Here is a 20,933-nt window from a genome sequence, read left to right as displayed (position 1 = left end):
CCCCTTGGTGGCTCCTCCCCCTAGCTCGGACCTGCCTTTGTTCCCCAAGGTACCCCCTTAACACCCGTGACATTATTCTCAGCCGTCAACCCACTCACACCTCCCTGTGTACGCCATCCCAGCTGTCAACATCCCCTTATGAAAGAAATCTAGACGACCCCTACGACAAACAGTAAAAACGTCACAAAACAACAACACTAACACTAAACCCCCAAGCTAACATCCCTATAGCCACAACATAATTTAATACCCAACAACCCAAAAATGCAACAAAAAACCCAAAGGAATGACCATCTGCAAGGAAAACAATACCGGATGGCCAACGTCAAAAGAGTCCCTCCAAAGTGTCCTGCTGCGCTCATCACACTAATGGCGCCAGCCTGCTCCCCCTCCCCCGCAAGCAGCAAGGTCCCTTGTGCAGTGGCGGCGCACTCTGTAGCGTGTTGGCTCACCCCACAAGCACAAAGAAGGCGGCCCCCCCAGACTCTAGACGTCGGGAACCATCTCCTTGAACGTGGCTCCTCTCGCTCTCAACAGCCCAGGTCCCTTCCCTGCTCTTCTCACTCGAATCGCGGGGAGAAAGGCACACCCCGCTCGCAGTGGCAGGGCTCCAGCGACGCTTCGCCAGGCCGGCCCGGCGCAAGAGGCGTGGCAGACTGCAGCGAACACGTGGTGGCAGACGCACAGCAGCAGTAATGGCGCCCGGTTGCTGTGTTGCGTCTTGAGAAAAAATGGCACCCGGTTGCTGCGTTGCATTTAAAATGGCGCCGGATGCTGCGTCATATTCAAAATGGCGCCCGGTTGCTGCGACGTGTCCATGCCAAATGGCGGGAACCATTCACCAGCACTCCTTCCAAACTTCATTCTGCTCTTAAAAATAACACCATCTGCGAGCTGCTGCTATTCGTCCAGGGTTCACCGCTCTTCATCCTTTAACAGAAAATACTTGTGCAAATTATTAATTCTACTTTTCTTATTTCTGGTGGTATTGAGCTTCATCCTGGCCCAAATGCCAGATTTTTCTGGCAGAAAAGGTGTTGGTGTTCTACATGTCAACATCAGAGGACTTGTGATTAAATTAAGTCAACTAAAACTAGAAGTGGCAAATCTTGATCTGGACATTTTTTTGCCTAACAGAAACAATTCTCACTCCTGCCATCAATGACTTGCAGATTACGATTGACAACTACAACCTTATTCGGCTTGACCGAGGATCTAAAGGAGGTGGAATTGCCATCTATGTTTGTAATACTATTGCACGCTCACCAGCTCACTCTTTGTTTAAAAAAATGTTACTTTGAAGGTTTGGCTCTCAGAATAACTCTCCCAAATAATCAACAGATATTGGTAGTGTGCTGCTATAGACCGCCTAGCAGGAAGAATGTTGAAGCTGCATCTGCACTGAGAGAGCTTTTTGGGGGCCTCTCTAAAGGTGAAATAGTTTTAGATCTAAATTGGAATTGGCTAAACCCGCCGGCCGTGGCCACAAATTTTACAGATGAATTTAACCTGTTTCAATTAATAAATAACCCCACAAGACCCAACCTAAAAGAGTCCGGGACAGTCAACTCTGCTTGACGTCCTATTAACAAATGCCCCTCAATTTCGCACTGACTGGTGTTCTGGGTATTAAACTTAGTGATCACTCCTTCATTTTTGGGGTGAGATCATCAGCCAGACCCAAAGCCCCCCCTAAAAATGTTGAAAAGCACTCTTTGAGGCACTCAGGCATTTCCTAATTATGTGCTTCACTCGGATATTGACAAGGTATGTGATATCCCCAACCTGACTACGGCTTGGGAGACTTTCAGGTACACGTTTCTCCAAATTGTTAACAAACATGCTCCGTTGGTTAGATTTAAAAATAAAGGCAACCGCCCACCATGGTATGATCCTTTGATTACAAAGCTCATGAAAACTAGGGACAAGGCTTGGGCATGTGCTCAGAAAAGTAATTTGGTAAATGACTGGCTAGATACAGGATTTTAAGGAATAGATGCGTCAAAAAAATACGGCATGCAAAAAATGCCTACTTTTCCTCCACTCTCCTGGAATCACATGGAAATGCCAGGATTTTTTGGAAAACAATCAAATGTATCGAAAAGGCATTCAAAACAGACAATCTGCCCGTTGAGCTTAACCGAAATGGGGAATATTTTTCAGATCCCAAAAAAATAGTTAACATTTTTAACCTTTTTTGATAATGGATTGGGAGTCACCACTGCTCGTGCAAATTCCTACACCCCTGTCCAAACATTAAACGAATTTAGTTTCCAGCAAATCCACGAAAGTAATGTGCTGAAACAACTGTCCTACCTCAAAGGGTCCTCCTCTACCGGAGCAGATCGTTTTCCCGTCTTTGCTCTACTAACTGTTGGTCACCTAATATACAAACCTATAGCCCATATTTTCAACCTGTCCATCAAAGAAGCATCAGTTCCTCTAGAAAGGAAACATTCCTATGTCCGTCCAATTCACAAAGGGGGCCCTAAAAATGATCCCAATAACTACCGACCTATCTCAAGCTTGATTCCATCTATCACTCGGGCTTAAGATTTGCATTGAACTGCCCATATAGGGCCATAATAATTCATAATAATTAAGGACCTATATGGGCCTACGTGTTAAACTGCCCACATAGGATTCACCACTGTGATCTCTACATTGGGTCAAACTTAACATCTCTTAATGTTCGACGGCTTGTGCACTAGATCTTATTTATTCACGATGTACTTACAAAAAAATCCGCAGACTACCTACTGGATCTCCTCTCTATTTCAAAGAACAAATTTGACCTCAGGTCTTCACTCATTTACCAGCTTCACATTCCCTATTGCCGTACAAAAACCGGAGGAAGGGATTTTGCTATTGATGCCCCCACGGTCTGGAATGCTATTGCCAATAAACTGCAACTTGAATCACTACCTTTGAGATCTTCACTCAGAACTGCTCTGGAGGAGTTGTACACTCCTAGCTGCCACTGCTATTCAGTGGCCTAAAATAAAATAAAATGTTTCGCTCCGGATGACCGCTGCAAAGTATTATCTGTATTTTGATTTAGTGTGCTGATCTTAAAGGTGCATTGAAAAATGTGATACTCTGACTGATGCTCCTGTTGTTGTGGAGTGACTCATGCAGCCAGCTATGGCTCTAGGGTTTGTGTGTTATATGTTATTTATGTAGTTTATTGTAAAAAAATTCGGCCACAGTCCGTATGATCACTGTTATATTGTATTCATGGCTTTGTATTGGTGATTTCGAAAAGTGTTTTGGTTTGGCCATGTTTTTGTTTATTGTAGTACAGAAGTAGACTGATGGCCTTAATCTCAGTTGTCTTGTGGTTGTTGTTGTTTGACTTGCATCCCACTGGGATTTTTGCACAGAGCATTGGTGTACGGTGCTATTTCAGGAATATTTTGATGTTTTTTTTCCTGGATTTTCTGTTTGTACAGTCACATAGTCACTTTAAGATGTTTTCTTGTTCATGTTTTTGTTTTTGTTTGTTGTGGTTGCACCCGATTCAAGAGCCGAATGGCTCACAGGGATATACCAAATAAATGGAACGATGAAGTATGAACTATGACCCGATGGCGGTCGCGTCCTCCTGCAGCTCCGCCGTCGACTGGCAAACACCCAGCCGCTCTCTTGCCATCCTTTTCCACTTCCATGGTGAATTTGATAGATGAGTGTATGAAATTGATGTGGTTGATAAATTGGTTCAGTGCTGGCAGGCCATGTGGCCAGATGATGGAACGTGTCATCTACGTATCTCTTCCACAAGGAAGGACGTAGGGTGGATGTCTGGATGGCATCTGTCTCAAATTTCTCCATGAAAACATTAGCTACCACTGGCGATGATGGGTAACCCATTGGGGTACCCTCATTTTGTTTGTAGAATGTACCATTCCAGGTGAAGTAAGTGTTGGTAAGGCAGTGCCTTACCAAAGTTGGTACATCTGGATTCTGTCCCTGTTGGACCAAGTCTTCAATGATTGCAACGGTATCAGGTACAGGTACCTTGGTGAACAGGGTGACTACATCGAAACTGACAAGTAAATCATCTGGAGACAGTGAGATGCCCTTGATGAGAGAAACCAAGTGAGCTGAGTTAAGTACAGCTGAGGTGGTCTTGCCCGTGAAAGGAAGCAGGGTCTCAGACAGAAATCTGGCCAGTTTGTAGGTGGGTGAGTTAATGGTGGAGATGATAGGATTGAGTGGGATACCTTCTTTGTGGATCTTTGGAAGGTCATAAAATCTGGCTGGTCAAGCGGCCGAAGGTTTTAGAGGGCGCTGCTTGTTCGAATCGATAAAAGAAGTCGAATTAGTGATGATATTGTTGGCAATCATTGGAAGGACGTCATTAACCAGATAAAGTCTTAACCGACTGTGATGTTTCCATCCTACCTGCCTATGTCAGCTGTTATTTCTGACTCCTTGTGTCTCTTTCTCTCTCTGTACCTCTCTCGGATCTCTCCACCGGTGACTCGGGCACTGCTACGGGGTCCCACTTTCTGCCCCGCCCCGTCTCCCCCCCCCTCCCCCTGGTGACTCAGGTGCTGCTGTGGGGTCCCACTTTCTGCCCCGCCCCCTCTCTTCCCCCCCCCTTCTCTCTCCCCCTACCGCCGATACCTATATCACCTCATGCCACGGCAACTCTCTCGCCTACTTCAGCAGTTTTTTTCTTGCCGCCGTAGTTGTCTCACCTGATGACGATTTCTTGTGTTGTGATTGAAACGTCGTGATCTATTATTTTTTTACCTACGTGACTTTACCGAAAGAACCAAAAGTATGGTGTTATTGTGTTGCGCTGTTCATTTGGAAGGCGCAGAATGGCTGACTTCGAGCTTAATTGTAAAATTGAGCTAATGGGGTGAGCTGGGCAGTTGTTTTGGCAAAGGTTGCATTCCTCATTTGGGCATAAGAAATACTTGTTTCACATGTTTATTATCCGTAAAATATGATTTTCTCAAATATACATTTTGTAAATATAATTTATATTAAAATTGAATTAATAATTATTTAAGTATGTATTACGTTTATGCAGAATTATCAGGGGATGTAAAACGTGCAACAGATGTTTGGGGCAGATAGTAGATATTAAAATGTTTCTCGTGAAATCTTTGTTAAATAATATGTATGTTAAATGTTGTTCAATATGATCACCTTAATTGCGATTTGGGTGGACTTGATGCCGAGGAATTCAGCTGCGGTGTTCTGGCGTGGAGGGTGTCTATGATCGCTATTGCAGAGGTGCAATTGCCCTTCTGAAGAAAACTTTTGAAATAAAACTCTTGCCGTTTCACAAACCCTCGGTGCCCGGGCTCGTTGTGGAGTTGCCCACTTCTCCGGAGGACAGAGCACAACGCAGAGTCTCTACTCATCACCTCCAAACTTTATTACTTTTATTGTTGTCTAATTATCCGACCTGTTCCCTCTCGCAAGGATTCATGACAGAAGGAGAGGGGACAGGGCGGATCGGCTACATACGGTACAGTAAATACAAGAACTTTTTAAAGTAGGATTTGTTTTGTCTATTTGTATGTTCATGGCAATTTCATCTCGTAAAAACATAAAAAAAACTAAAAAATATGTATACTGTACACAACGCCTTAAAAAATGTTTAGCAAAAAATGTGATAAATATGCTCTTACATAATGATGTCATGTGGCGTTTTTGAAAATCCAGCGCCCTCTTCCCCCCCAAAGCCACCGGGTAATCGATGATCTATTGCATTACACACCAGGCGTCTCCATGCAAGTGATGTCGAAATTGGAGAAATTGCTTTGTTGAGAAAAATATGGCCCCTTGGTTTCAATAAAAAAGCCTCCCACATAATATGAGAAAAAATTATTGCTGCCTGACTGGCTGACACGGGTGAATAAGTGCGTGGGAATTGTGACGTCACCATGCACGTCTGCATGAATACGTCACCCGTATCCCACTTCGCTGAGCCGGGCTTCGTGCGTGCCCATGGGAAACCGCCTCCTCCACACTCGCCCCTCCCTCCACCATCGCCCCTCCCTCCACCCTCGCCCCTCCCTCCACCAATCTCCCTCCCTCCACCCTCGCCCCTCCCTCCACCCTCGCCCCTCCCTCCACCCTCGCCCCTCCCTCCACCCTCGCCCCTCCCTCCACCCTCGCACCTCCCTCCACCCTCGCCCCTCCCTCCACTCTCGCCCCTCCCTCCACCATCGCCCCTCCCTCCACCTTCGCCCCTCCCTCCACCATCGCCCCTCCCTCCACCCTCGCCCCTCCCTCCACCATCGCCCCTCCCTCCACCTTCGCCATTCACTCCACCCTCGCCCCTCCCTCCACGTTGGTTGTTAATCCCGCGTATATTCTCGGATAAGTGCTGGCTAAAATGAAGGCAGGGTCTGCCCGCGTGATGCAACCCCGAGCCGCTAATGGTAATGATATAAACATATTGAACACTCACAAGGCCAGACACAAAATCACTGCCACCTGCCAGTTAAATATCCTTGTTTTCTGAGTTGTCAAAACTGGAGCTCAATTATAGTACTGTAATGAGTCAATTACTAAGTGGATTCAAGGCCGTAGCCATGGAGTCAACATTGGGAGGGACCAAATATTCCAGGGTGTCTGGGGGTCCCAACCCAGAAAAATATCTAAATTTTAAGACTCATTTCCTGCCTGAAATATAAAAGAATTCACTAACACATGGGATGGACTTTTTATTTATTTTTTACAATGTCTAATAGTGTATTGTATTACATCGCTCTGTTTTTACTTTTTTTACCATTTCTTGTTTCATTGTATGTAATGGCAGAGATTAGGGATTAATAAAGTACAACCATAACCACAATCATATAAACAAATCTATGCATTGATTTATATGAAGACAATTCCAGATATTGTAGCCAAGGTTTAGCAAATTGTTGTTCTCATTTACATAGCATAGCAATTATTTTTGTAACAATATATTGGGGGGGACATTTTGAGCATATTTGAATATTGGAGGGGGAAGTGTGTGTCCCCCAATATATATTATAATCACGGCCTTGAGTGGATTCATTTGTCCACGTGCACTCATTATTCACTGATCACCATTGTTCTATTGAAATTAGTCAATTGATATTGTTCTACTGTAGTCAATTGATAAGTGGATTCATTTGTCCACGTGTACTTCTTATAGTATCCACTGATCATTGCTCTATTGTAATGAGTCAATTGATATTCTTCTTTGGATCTTTCGGTAAAGTCACGTAGAATGAGAATAAAATAATAAATTGATAAAATACGTGACTTTACCGAAAGAACCAAAGAAGATGAATCATTGCAGTCACGAAAGCTTTAAATCGAAAAATCAATTGATATTGTTCTACTATAGTCAATCGATAAGTGGATTCATTTGTCCACGTGCACTACACCCTGCATTATTTACTGATCACTATTGTTCTATTGTACCGCCGAAATGATGGCAATAAGGGACACGCCTCACATGAACGATTTCCCGGCTGGGCTCTTCCAGTCCTAAGGATATAAAAGCAGATTCGGTAACACAGGGCCGTGAGCAGTGCATCATTGTGCGGTGGTGTTCACTGGTCTGGTTGTAGCGGGCAGTTTATTTGGTTGCCTGTGGTTGTGTGAAAGCGTCATCATGCTGGAATGTGTAGCAGGTTTGTCTGAAACGTGCCTTGTTCAATCTTAACTTTGTGGTGATTTGCTGTCCATATTCGAAGTGTATCCTTTTTAATAAGATGCTTCCTTTGGTCGCTTGAATTCGCTAGACGTGGATTATTCCCTCTATATCAGTCAGAAGCTATAAAATGCCAGTATGCAGATCGCCGAATTTGAAACCATCCGTGTGTACTGTTCTTGGTTTTGTATTAATGATATTAGCAGACTTCTTGTTAGGTTCATTGAAATAGCACACCGCAAGCAATTAAATCATTTTTAGGTCGGCGTATGTGGGCCTGTTTATTTATTCCCGATGTTTTAATAAAAAGGTTATTCTAGTCTACGATGGTGTAGACTCGTCCATAACCAATTGAAAAGCGACACCCCCCCCCCCCCCCCCCCCCCCCCCCCCGTCTTGCTGTGCTGCAGGAGAAGTGGAGACTCTGTACAAGCTGACGGTAGCCACGGGCGATACACTGTTCTCGGGCACCATGAACTTTGTGTATGCAACTATCATTGGCTCGGCAGGCCAAAGCAATAGGCAGCTTCTGGACCACTTCGGACTGGACCTTTGCCCCGGGGCGGTGAGTAGCTTCATTGTGTATCTAATCGGCTTGTGGGAATAAGCACTACGCACTACAGCTTGCTCTGTCCTAGCTTCTGACTGAATTGCCTGGCAAATGCCAGATTGCATGCTAAGGATGGGTACATGCATGGGCAATACTCTTGACCCTGTGGTTTGAATGTGCCGTGTTGCCTTGGGCTGTTTTTGGCTGGTGGGGGGAAGGGGGGGGATGGACGCAATTTCTCCTTTGTAATACCTGAAACTAACACTTCATGTGCATGTTCACCTTTCGAGCAAAACTAGGTCTGACATCTACGATCCTTTTTGATGTTATGGCCAGATTGACATCTACAGCATTCCAAGCAAGCTTGACATTGGCGACATCCGAATGGTTCGTCTGGAGAAGGAGGCGTTCCTGGTGAACGACTCGTGGTTCTGCCGCTACGTGGAGGTCACCGCTCCGGGTGGCCGTGTGCACCGGTTCCCTGCCAACCACTGGCTCGAGCAGGGCTCCATGGAGCTACGGGAGGGGCTTGGTAAGATGTGGGTGTTGGCAGATCGCCATTTTTTTTGCATTGGTCTCTACACGCATGGAGATGGTACAATTCCATTAAATGCTTATGGTCTAGCATTAAACCAAGGTTCCTTGTGGTTTTGAGGTGGCACGTATCTCTTGCACTATCCCTTTTTCTTACTGATTTCCCACAATTCCACCCAGGTTGTGCAATCGGCTAACGAAAGATGACGCCTTAATTTGGTTCCCCTCTAATTATACTTCTGTCTGCATATGGAACTACATCCCTGAACAGTTGGCGAAATCACTTGTGTTCAGGCCTTTTTCAAATGCTGTCCACATGGCCGTCAAGACCTCTCCACGTGATTCTTAATTCTGCTGCGCAACAGTTCCCGCCCACAATGTAATTTAAAAGCTAGAATTTGACTTTGCAAGTTGTTGGGTACGTTCAACTCGGTGTTGTGGCTACCAGACGCGTGTTTTGCACTTGCTTCCACCCCTCGCATTGCAGGAATTCTGCCACAGCACGAGACCTTGGCTCAACTAAAGGAAAAGAGGGCTGAGGAATTGTCTGCGAGACGGCACTCGTTGAGGTTTGAGGCACAAGTTATTCATGGTCTCGTGCTTGTCCAATTGCATTGCAAATTGCTACGAATACACTGTTAGACTTGCTGTCATCCTTTGCCAAAAAATATCTAGAAACAACCAAGGTTAGTTGGAATTGTCTACTGTGTTCTGGTGTTGTATATGTCGGTTATGAAAATTTTGAAATAATAAATTAAATTATATTTGGAAAATTGCGTAATTATCAGAAATTATTAATTGAGAATTGTTTATTCTAGAGATAATTGTATTAATGTATGCGAATGGGGGTGATTATGCTAATGCGATCCCTTATGATAATTAGGCCCCGTATTGCTGAGGAGGGTCGGGTTATCAATCGGGATCATACAATTAGTCGTATTGCGTTATGCAGGTGTGCTGTAAGTAGGTAGGATTAAACTCTGCTTCGTTTAATTTCGTATTAACGCTCGACAATACAATTCTCGCTTTACAATTTACCGAGTGCATTATAGTTTGTTAATTCAGATCTCAACGCAGAATACAGTTGTTGTAGATAATATTTATTATGCTTGAAACGTACAACCACTTCTGCGTTAATCAATTTTATTTTCTAACTAAACCTTAACTCTAAAAGATGCAACTCTCGGCTTGGAATTATCAATGCAGTACCAACACTAACCGTCAATGATTGTGTTGTCTCACTTTGGCGACGGCACATGTGATTAATTCCACTGCCTAACGCGAGCTCAGCTGGTGAGAGGGTCGTTAAACATGCGTGCTATTCTACACAAACCTTAACCCTATAATATGCAAATTCGTACACTTGAAATTGGCCACATTACTGCACTCATTCGTTGATCCATATGCAACATTATGCAATTAAAAAAACGAACGACTCAAATACTAAGTAGCAGTATCCCTGTAACTCGATGGCAACAATGTTCTTCACAATCCGTTGATACTTAATGTGCCCCCTTTGGAATGTCACACTTCTTGATTGTCCCGATATGAGCATCTTCTTGACGCCGATGCCGGGTGGTGCGTCTGAGTGGGGGAGGGTGATACGAACGGCTTTGTTCTCTTGGTCGGTGTCAGCTTGGCTGCTCATGCTAGCAGATAAAGGCTCTTTCCGCTGCTGGATGAGCCAGCACACGCGTGGCCGCTGGCACTTGATGTAGAAATACAAGTCTTTGAGCGATACTTCGTCTTTCAGCTCCCAACTCGTGCTCGTTTATACATAACTACTCGGCGAACCTTGCCATCCTGTGATCATGGGGCCACCCCCGGCCTGCCACTCGCTGCCCTCAGTAGCTCTTGAGCTGATCTACCGATTGAACTTGCTGTGCCTTGTTGAACTGGTCTGTCAAGATGCTGGTTGAGCGATTACATTCGAAAAATCTCCACTCTGGGTAGTGGGAGGGGGGGGCGTTGCTTGTGTGTGTCATCCCATCAAGACATCTGCATCCATTGATCACCGTCCCTGCCCCAAGGTATCTCTTCATCCATGGGGTACAGATGGCTCCGTCTTTGCAACAAGCAATTTCCTCGCTCTGGTGTTAAATTCCTGTTATCCTGCACTGTGGGAAGACTAAGGCGGCCGGGAGGTTCTTTCTCTCTTTGGCTAGCCCTCGGTTTAACGTCGCTCATATCATTTAGTTTTGTTTAACCAAGATTTGTAGTTCCGATTTTATCTGGAGGTTGGATATATAGCTTAGTTTGGACGTGCGCTTTCGTGATTGCAGGAACTCGTGTACTTTGGTTCTCTTGGTAAAGTCACGTACACAGAAGATACAATGCGTGGCTTAAATTAGGTTGACATAAAATAAGTAATAAGACTTATTCTTATAGCCAAACTCTCTTTTTTCTGAAGAGAAAAAAAAATCAGTTGTAATGTTTGTTTGCCCTGTGTCTGATTCTGGGAATTTGAGCCGTTCTTTGGTGCTCTGGAGATTCGCAGATAACAACCGCTCTTTGTCCTGCAGTTTATTATTTATTTTTAATGGCCTTTTTACGATCTCCATCTGGCTGCTCCTTGTAGCAGGATTTATTAAAATTACTGGCAATTATTAATAGCAATTTTGGAACAGGCCTATATATCCAACACTGGGTAATTCAGAATGCTTAAAGAGGTGGAACTACATTTTCCCACCGTTTCTTTTCAATGGTGTGCTCTTAATCTGTTTCACCTTCCTAATTGGGTTTTATTACACTCGGTTCTGGAATCGTGACCGTTAGCCCCTTTGTCAGTTGGCCAGCTGCCGATTACAAAAATGGGCAATCTAATTTTGCCACCCATATTGTAGTGACCAGTGTGTACCAAAAACCCTGGCCTTGACACCTAAACTATTGCGGCCTGCTTTTGATTTTCTGCAGGTGGCTAGAATGGCAGGCTGGGCTTCCCCTTGGAGTCGACAGCAAATCCTTCCTTGACTTGCCCTGCGATACCCGTTTTGATGATGAGAAAAGTGCCGATTTCAACTTGTCCTTTCTGCAAAGGTAAAGACACCATTTGTTTGCCACACTACTGTTACCATTTTGTTAGACATATTGCTAGCTTTGAATTCTGTTCAAATGTCCCTGATTGGTCTGACTGCACTTTTGTACTTGTCGTTTAGTGTGCAAGATTTGGGTTTGAGGGTGTTCATGAACCTCGATGGCATGTCTTGGACGAAGATAGAAGACTTCCGTCGCTTATTTACAAGGGTCAAGAGTGAAATTGCAGGTTTGCACGGTGGGGTAGCTATGGTTTGAGTGGTAAACTAAGTCGAGGGTTGACTCCATAATTACATCTAAGATCCGATCCTGCTGGTTTTTCACCTACTTTGTGGAAATTAATGGCACCACACCGTCCCCTCCAGTAGCTTGCCATACCCTTTTTTTATAATTGATTGCGAGACTTAATTTGAAGTAATGGTGTACATGTACACAACTGACCTGCGGTTTTAAATTGTAGCCCTGTATGTGGCATCTGTTCCACGTTTTTCTGCTATCTCCCGTTGTGCAGAGTATATTTCTCACCACTGGGATCAGGACTGGTTCTTCGGTTACCAATTCATGAATGGTGTCAACCCTGTTCTCATCAAACGCTGCACCAAGCTGCCTGAGAATTTTCCTGTCACCACGAACATGGTGAAGAGCAGCCTGGTCCGTGAATGCTCCCTTGAAGACGAGATCAAGGTGCTGTAAAGATCTCCCAATGCTTTAATTTGAAACTTGCCCCTAATAACCTTGTGCAGACCATAGCTTAAGCGCATCACTACAGTGGTGATGACCTGTGGGATTATTTTGTGTGCATGTTCACAGCACGGCAATGTCTACATTGTGGACTACCAGTGCCTTGATGGCATTCCTGGCAATACAGTCAACCATTCCAAGCCCTTCTACCTAGCAGCTCCCATGTGCCTGCTTTACGTCAACAAACAGGGGCAGCTGCTGCCTATTGCTATACAGGCAAGTTGTGCATTTTGCGCTCGTGCTAGCATCCTGGCAATGGTATATTTTGTTATCAACAGGGCCACATCTCTGACTTGTGTACTCCCGCCATAGATGGCACTAGCTCTCCCCTTGCCAGTGGGTTGGGTAATTATGGCATTCCTGCATTGGCTTTTGGGTATTAGTAAAGACCAAGTTACCCTAATCGTTTCATCCACTGTACAATAACAGTCCTGGGTGCTCTGTGTACTTTGGCACGTACATGGCCAACTGTACTGCAATCATAGACAAAGTAATAGTCAACTTTTATGTTTTTACAAACGTATGAATAACAGTTTGTAAAGTTGGCAACAGGTACACACTCAAAGTACCTACTAATCTATTCATTCTAGTAACCATGTCGTACATGAGACAATGAAAACATCGGACATGGCAAGCTTCGGTACGAACAACTGTGGCTTTACACAAACAATATTCTGCTGCTCCTACCACCATGCATCCACAGCTGCAGCAAAAGCCATCGGCGGATAACCCCATCTTCTTGCCGAGCGACTCTGCGCACGACTGGATGCTGGCCAAGATGTGGGTTCGTTCCATGGACTTTCAGATCCATGAGATCTCCACGCACTTGCTCAAGACCCACTTGCTGGCCGAGGTGTTCACCATGGCCACCTTGCGGCAGCTGTCTACAATGCATCCTGTCCATAAGGTGAATCCATGGTTTTAATGTTGGCGTTAATAGCATGGGAGACTGCTAGTGACACAGTTATCCACTGCTAGCTTGTATTTTTAAAATGCATGTGGTGCTCGTCACCATCCTGGCAGTCCTTGTACTGCCTGTCAACCAACAAGGCTTGTTTGTCTGGAGATGTGGTCTCTGGATTCTTAGATCTTGCCCAATACTCTGGTCATTTTTTGTGAAGGTTAATTTTTACACTTGTGGGTTGTGTGGAACCATCCTTCCAGAATGTAGTGACTCCTTTTCTAGTAAACCTTTATCCAAATACATTTCCTCAATGTCATGTACATGTACCAAGACATGAAATGCCTTGTGCACAGGACTTGCCCTCTCCTTTTTAAGGACGTGAAAGTGCATTCTTAAAGTGACAGTAGTTAAATTAAGCCTATTGCCAGCTAATACACATGGTCATCTGATTTTCTGACCTGCTTACGCATAGCTCCTGTATCGCCACCTGCGTTTCACCCTGGAAATCAACGTGCGTGCAACGGACGCAACTTGTGGGCACAGGAGCCTTTGTGGATCAGGTGAGGGTTGTGGTTTTTACGAGCCTTTTGAAATGAGTTGCCATTTAAGCCACGGCATCAAAGCCTCCGAGGCAGTCTTCTAATCCAACAATCTTACTTCTGCTGCATGAGCTCATTTTGTCATTGCTCCGTCTCCTGGATATCATCCAATGCATTCCATTGTTTAGCTGCTTGATGTTCACAATCCATTTACAGGAACTCAATCGTCCTAATATTCTTTCCAATGCGGTGTTTGACATTGCTCACACTCTTAACATCCTGGTATAATACCAAGCGTGCATCTACCCGATTCTGTGCACGTTTCCAAGTTTTAGGCACACGATACCAGCAAGTACTTCAACCTGCTCCTTTAATTTCATTTTGCTTTGTCCCTACTGACTATATCCAATAGTTTTAATAGCAAGGATGTAAGCTTTTGTTACACCTGTCCTCCAACTTTTCGGCTACCATTTTAAATTATAGTTGCCCAATTCATGCCCATACAGTGACCATGGTAAATCTCTCCTTCCCCTATTGGCCCTCAATACCTTAATGCAATTTTCCAAAGACTGACCCAACTTTGAAAGTTGCCACCTTTTGGCTCCTTTTGCATCACCATGCATATCGACACGTCCGAGTACTGCAGTGTCTTTCAATGGTAAGGCTTCAAATGACACGATCTTGAAATGTACTTGTTCAGGCGCTGTCAATTGGGGGCGGTGGCCATTTCAAGCTTGGTGGCAAGGGCTTGAAGGCGCTCACCTACAGACATCTGTGCATCCTGAAGGATGTGGCAGATCGAGGTGTTGGTGACTTGCCCAGCTACTACTACAGGGATGATGCCTGCAGCATCTGGAAGACCATTCACAAGTAACCAGACCTACTATACGCTGGTGCCGGTGGTTTTATGTGCACGATGATGAAAATGCTATCGGTGGGCACGTGCAACCGACTTGCAAAGGCAGTTCAGATATCAATTTTTTTGAGACCCAATTTATGAGTTGATACACTTTGACTTCATTTCCTCCCTTTCAAAACAGGTTTCTGACTGGTTCTTTCGGTAAGGATGTAGGTAGCAAAACTAAGATCGAGACGTTGCAATCGTCTTCAGGTGTGAGTGAGAAACGGGCTGCTGAAACAAGTCCTATATATACACAGCTGGGGGAGGGGGGCGAGAGCTTCTGCCTAAGCGAGTAAGAATTCCAAAGATGGGAACTGATGTGGGTGATGCACCTCCATGACAGAGCCGAGGAGGTAGCTATTGTAATGTCAGAGATTAGCATGTCAATATGTAGTGACGGTATATCCACCACCTAGGGGATTGACGTGTGCAATAGGAAATGCATGCGCGCACAACAACATCACAGCCAGTTAGTCTGCTAAACGAGAGCCACCGCCACATCGAAAGAAAGGGAGCAACGTTGGCTTTGTTAGTGGGTCGCCTACGTGACCTTTAACGAAAGAACCAACGAGTTGATTCCTGCAGCCACAAGCTTAAAATAATAATTTAATGGCATGATGCTGCCTACCCCCGGGTAAATGGATGTATTTTCCCCAACTTGGTATATTTGTTATCCTAGGAATGATACAAGGGACTTTAAACACTACCACAATTCCAAAATGTTCCGTTATTGAACTTGATTTGAGACTAAGGTTGCTTCAGTTCCTGTGGCTTTCATCTTAACAGATGAAAGCACCATTACGTTGTTGTGCAGGTTTGTCGACAAAATACTTGCCATCTTCTACAAACGTGACGAAGACGTGAGAGGTGACGCTGAACTTCAAGCATTCGTTGACGACATCAACCATGCCTTGCTAAGCAACCCATCCAATGGTAATTAAGCAGCCCTGCAATTATGTCCTAGCACTTGCTGGAGGAAAGGTGTTTTCTACCAGGTCATTGGCATGCCCTTCCATGCTGGCCAGACCACTTGTTTGAGGATGGAAATGCATTACTACACCAGGTTGCAACCTGGTTTTAGTCAACAGGTGTATCCTGGCATTCTTGGCCACATAATATTAAAGGTGTGCCCATGACTTGCCATGAACTTGCAAGCAACCTCTAGCAAAACCAGTGTGCTAACAAAGCCACCATCATGCCATGCATCAATTTTTATTTTGGCCCAAGGACCACTGCCACATGCAAAGGTTTCTATGGACCCCAGCCCTGGTGGCAAAAATCTAAATGCCAGTAATACAACATACTGCATTACCATAACTTTTTTCGTGCGGCTACTCGCATTTTTTGAAGGGCATTTAGATCTTGGAATGCTTTACCCTAATATCAACTAATTTAATAAATATCAATGACATTCTGTACATTTCTGGATTGGTATTTGGACCACTGGTCCCTGAACCAGCCCGAGAACCACTGCCCTCGGCAATAGCAAGACAATTGCTATAATTTCAAACGAGGGGATATTTGAGCTTGCAGGTTTTACTGTCCAAGCATTGTTTTTAACGTAACTTCATCGCTCGCTGCTCCTTTTAACATTGGTTCTGTGCTGCAGGATTTCCTACCAAGTTCACATGTGTGGCAGAGTTGAGTGAATTCCTCACCATGGTGGTGTTCCTGTGCTCTGCCCAGCATTCTGCTGTCAACTATGGCCAGGTAACGTAAATTCGGATGTTTGTTTTTTGAACGAAAGCCCTTGCAAAGTGGTGTTCGGTTTATTGCTGACTTTGTAGTATAAGAAAAATGCTCTTCCCACCCCTACCGTGTGCTGCAGTTTGACTTCTATGCATGGATCCCAAATGCACCCAGTGCCATGAGGAAGCCACCTCCAACCACCAAGGGTGTGGTGGACATGCCCTTCATCCTGCAGACACTGCCTGATGTGCAGGTGTCTTGTATTTCCATGGCAATCACCTGGGTGCTTAGCCGCAGTGCTGCAGAGGTAGGTGCTAGTTCCTGCATTTGCAATGTGGATTAAGGTTACGTCGGTCTAAATCCAGACTTAAAGCTTTCATGACCTGCATAAATTCCTGTTCTTTGGGTCTTTTTGGTAAATTCGTGTAGATGTGTTGCAATCAAAGCATTGTAATTTGTACATACCTAAGTGATCGTCATCAGGAAAAGCTGGCTGGCCTCTAAAGGAAAACCATTTATAAAGGTTTGAAATGGGTGTAGCTCAAGTGGTCGGCAGCCTGGGCAGGACAGTTAATGTTAATCTAAATGGTAATCGTGGAGGGCATTGCTGGTGGTGGGTTTTCCACCAATTAAAGGATTGCCAGGTATAAAATTGCAACATTTACAGCCAGTTCATGGCTTAAAAGATTACAATGACCTTTTTAGGTATGCTTGTCCTGAAAGGGCAGCCACTGAACCCTGCCTAGTGGCTAACATGCATAACTAATCTTGGAGGTGAGTGTACCAACACTTTACCCAATCCATGATCATCTGATGGGCCAACTTGTGCAAGTTGTATACTATATAATGCTGTGATTTTTTTAAGCTGCTGCACTGGAAGGTTAGACTTCGAACCCACGTCTTGGTTAAATCCAGTCTACTAACCATTATACAACGGTCACCTTTGTAAAGACCGTATCCTTTTTAAAACCTTGATCCATGATTTAGCAACCTCTTCCTGCTACATGGAACTTCTATTGACCTAATTACAAGGGGGTCAACCAATGTCTTGAATGGTGTCTGTTTTTTTCATGAAATGCGTGCAGAAAACCCTTGGAACTTTCCCAGATGAACCTTTCCAGAACCCAGATGCCCTCAAGGCCATGCAAGAATACCAATCCGACCTCGAGGTGATTACAAAATCCATTGTTGAAAGAAACAAGACCCTTCCCATCAAGTATCCCTACCTGAAGCCTGACAAGGTGGCCAACAGCATCACAATCTAAATGATGGGGGAAAAACCTGAGGATTAGATTTTTTTCATTTTCCTGCCTTGTCCTTGTGTGCTGAGGGACCAAATCGCGGTTTTGGTCTATGGAAGCTTTAACATTTAAATTTGCAATGCAATCTTGGATGTTTTCTAGTCTGTGCCCTTCCTTAGGCTTAAATGCACGTAACACTTAATTGAACAGGGTCCTGGAGACCCATACAAGATTTCAATGCAAAAATGTGCCACAATGGTGAATTTTAAGATGTTGAAGGAAATCTGACACTGACATTGATTTTCCGTGTGGTTTTCACAACTGTTGTGCCTTGCACTGTCCACGTTGCAAAAATGAAAAATAAAATCTCAACATTCTGCAGTATTGTGCATTTGGCTCTTTGCAATGCAGCAGTAGGCTGGTCTGCCATGCCCTCTGCTGCCATCGCCTTGCCTGTGCCTCGATCGTCCTGGCTGTGATCGTCCTCCTTGGGCACTGGGGGTAGTCGTCGAAAATTGACTAAACCAATAGTTCTCTGGCATGATCTTGCTCCACGCTTTGAAACTAGAAATCCAGGCGATGCCGTTCACACATGGTGGGTTTATTGAATCTGCCACCACGAGTGGACTATCTGAAACGACCAAATATGCCAACTCCACGCCCCATGCCTCTATCAAATCCCTGTGCCACGCAGAGCCAATTCTAAAATCTACAACTACATGCAAAACTGCATTTGTAACTCGTGCTTCCGAGGGGACATTTTAAGCCCTCTGCTTTACCAATTAATAGTATAATGAAACTATTTGAACTTGTCACACCTTGTTCGATCACCATTTCACTCGTCCATTGTTTAAAACAAAACTCCCCTGAGCACTCGCACACTAAAAATGCTAGTAAATATAATGCCTAAAGCAGTAACGTCCTCCCACTTTCCTGCAAAAACCCCACCAGTTTACACTATTCAAAATAAATTGATCTCGTATCTGAAACGACTCCCCTTCAAGCCCCACACGGCACTCGAATCCATGCGCATATGGGATTAATTGCATGTTTTAAATTATTTGCACTTGCACCAAAATTAACATTTCTCAAACTCGCAACGAAACTTAATCCCAAACCGTCATTGTAAAGATTTCGGGTTAGGCTGTTACTAAAATAATACTTTATCCCCATCCATTATTTAGATTCTAGTTTATTGGTTACACGCTGTTTTACGGAGCTTCCTCATTCGGCGTCTCACCTGTGCCACGCCGACTCTTGCACCAAATCGATTTGTGATCGTGTCCAATCTCTCAAATTGGTCATCATCCTGAGCACTGTCAAAAATGTTCAAAAGAAAATGGGGTATTAAACTGAAGCGTGCAAATATGCACCATTTGACAATTACATAACCACACAGGTTACACCTAGGGTTTGCTTGCCACCTTTAATGTGTCTTTGGCTCCAGATAAGTACCTAGCCATTCTACATTTCCTTAGCTTAGCAATACTAATGTAGTATAGCACTTGACACCCAGAAGACCTGGGCGGGGGATCAATAACCACCCGGCGACGGTGAGACCTCTACATCTTTAGCCCTGCGGCGGCAGCTGGCATCTCGTCCACACAGGCTCATTCCTCTCGCCAACAGAGACCCTGCCGTCGTTATGGGGTCCCCCTTAAGTACCCCTTGGTGGCTCCTCCCCCTAGCTCGGACCTGCCTTTGTTCCCCAAGGTACCCCCTTAACACTTGTGACATTATTCTCAGCCGTCAACCCACTCACACCTCCCTGTGTACGCCATCCCAGCTGTCAACATCCCCTTATGAAAGAAATCTAGACGACCCCTACGACAAACAGTAAAAACGTCACAAAACAACAACACTAACACTAAACCCCCAAGCTAACATCCCTATAGCCACAACATAATTTAATACCCAACAACCCAAAAATGCAACAAAAAACCCAAAGGAATGACCATCTGCAAGGAAAACAATACCGGATGGCCAACGTCAAAAGAGTCCCTCCAAAGTGTCCTGCTGCGCTCATCACACTAATGGCGCCGGCCTGCTCCCCCTCCCCCGCAAGCAGCAAGGTCCCTTGCGCAGTGGCGGAGCACTCTGTAGCGCGTTGGCTCACCCCACAAGCACAAAGCAGGCGGCCCCCCCAGACTCTAGACGTCGGGAACCATCTCCTTGAACGTGGCTCCTCTCGCTCTCAACAGCCCAGGTCCCTTCTCTGCTCTTCTCACTCGAATCGCGGGGAGAAAGGCACACCCCGCTCGCAGTCGCAGGGCTCCAGCGACGCTTCGCCAGGCCGGCCCGGCGCAAGAGGCGTGGCAGACTGCAGCGAACACGTGGTGGCAGACGCACAGCAGCAGTAATGGCGCCCGGTTGCTGTGTTGCGTCTTGAGAAAAAAATGGCACCCGGTTGCTGCGTTGCATTTAAAATGGCGCCGGATGCTGCGTCATATTCAAAATGGCGGCCCGATGCTGCGACGTGTTCGCGCCAAATGGCGGGAACCATTACTTCACCAGCACTCCTTCCAAACTTCATTCTGCTCTTAAAAATAACACCATCTGCGAGCTGCTGCTATTCGTCCAGGGTTCACTGCTCTTCATCCTTTCACATTAAATACTTGTGCAAACTTAATTCTACTTTTCTTATTTCTGGGTGGTATTGAGCTTCATCCTGGCCCAAATGCCAGATTTTTCTGGCAGAAAAGGTGTTGGTGTTCTAATTCTCACTCCTGCCATCAATGACTTGCAGATTACGATTGACAACTACAACCTTATTCGGCTTGACCGAGGATCTAAAGGAGGTGGAATTGCCATCTATGTTGTAATACTATTGCACGCTCACCAGCTCACTCTTTGTTTAAAAAAATGTTACTTTGAAGGTTTGGCTCTCAGAATAACTCTCCCAAATAATCAAAAGATATTGGTAGTGTGCTGCTATAGACCGCCTAGCAGGAAGAATGTTGAAGCTGCATCTGCACTGAGAGAGCTTTTTGGGGGCCTCTCTAAAGGTGAAATAGTTTTAGATCTAAATTGGAATTGGCTAAACCCGCCGGCCGTGGCCATAAATTTTACAGATGAATTTAACCTGTTTCAATTAATAAATGTCCCCACAAGACCCAACCTAAAAAAGTCCGGGACAGTCAACTC

General features: G+C 44.9%; 1 protein-coding gene and 1 long non-coding RNA gene across 2 annotated transcripts; one reads left to right on the top strand and one right to left on the bottom strand.

Annotated features, from left to right (window-relative positions):
• The first annotated feature begins 7,514 nt into the window (after nucleotides 1-7,514).
• LOC142905612 (polyunsaturated fatty acid 5-lipoxygenase-like) lies at nucleotides 7,515-18,170 on the top strand. The gene is made up of 14 exons (XM_076052309.1): nucleotides 7,515-7,637; nucleotides 8,068-8,222; nucleotides 8,544-8,739; nucleotides 9,229-9,310; nucleotides 11,655-11,777; nucleotides 11,897-12,003; nucleotides 12,286-12,458; nucleotides 12,585-12,731; nucleotides 13,219-13,422; nucleotides 14,659-14,828; nucleotides 15,674-15,792; nucleotides 16,469-16,569; nucleotides 16,688-16,855; nucleotides 17,634-18,170. Exons 1-14 carry the CDS (start codon nucleotides 7,619-7,621, stop codon nucleotides 17,811-17,813), a joined length of 1,944 nt encoding a protein of 647 aa, XP_075908424.1. The 5' UTR covers nucleotides 7,515-7,618; the 3' UTR covers nucleotides 17,814-18,170.
• LOC142905613 (uncharacterized) lies at nucleotides 17,721-20,161 on the bottom strand. Its single transcript, XR_012929640.1, has 2 exons — nucleotides 19,906-20,161; nucleotides 17,721-19,105 (listed from the first exon to the last, which is right to left on the bottom strand). It is a non-coding gene; the product is annotated as an uncharacterized LOC142905613 (long non-coding RNA).
• Between the last annotated feature and the right edge of the window lie 772 nt (nucleotides 20,162-20,933).

Source organism: Petromyzon marinus, chromosome 55 (assembly GCF_048934315.1).
Source record: "Petromyzon marinus isolate PM22_M1 ecotype Great Lakes invasive population chromosome 55, UKy_Petmar_22M1.pri1.0, whole genome shotgun sequence".
Lineage (NCBI taxonomy): Eukaryota > Metazoa > Chordata > Hyperoartia > Petromyzontiformes > Petromyzontidae > Petromyzon > Petromyzon marinus.
Note: the sequence above shows the minus strand (reverse complement) of the source record. Positions and strands in the feature narration are given on the sequence as shown.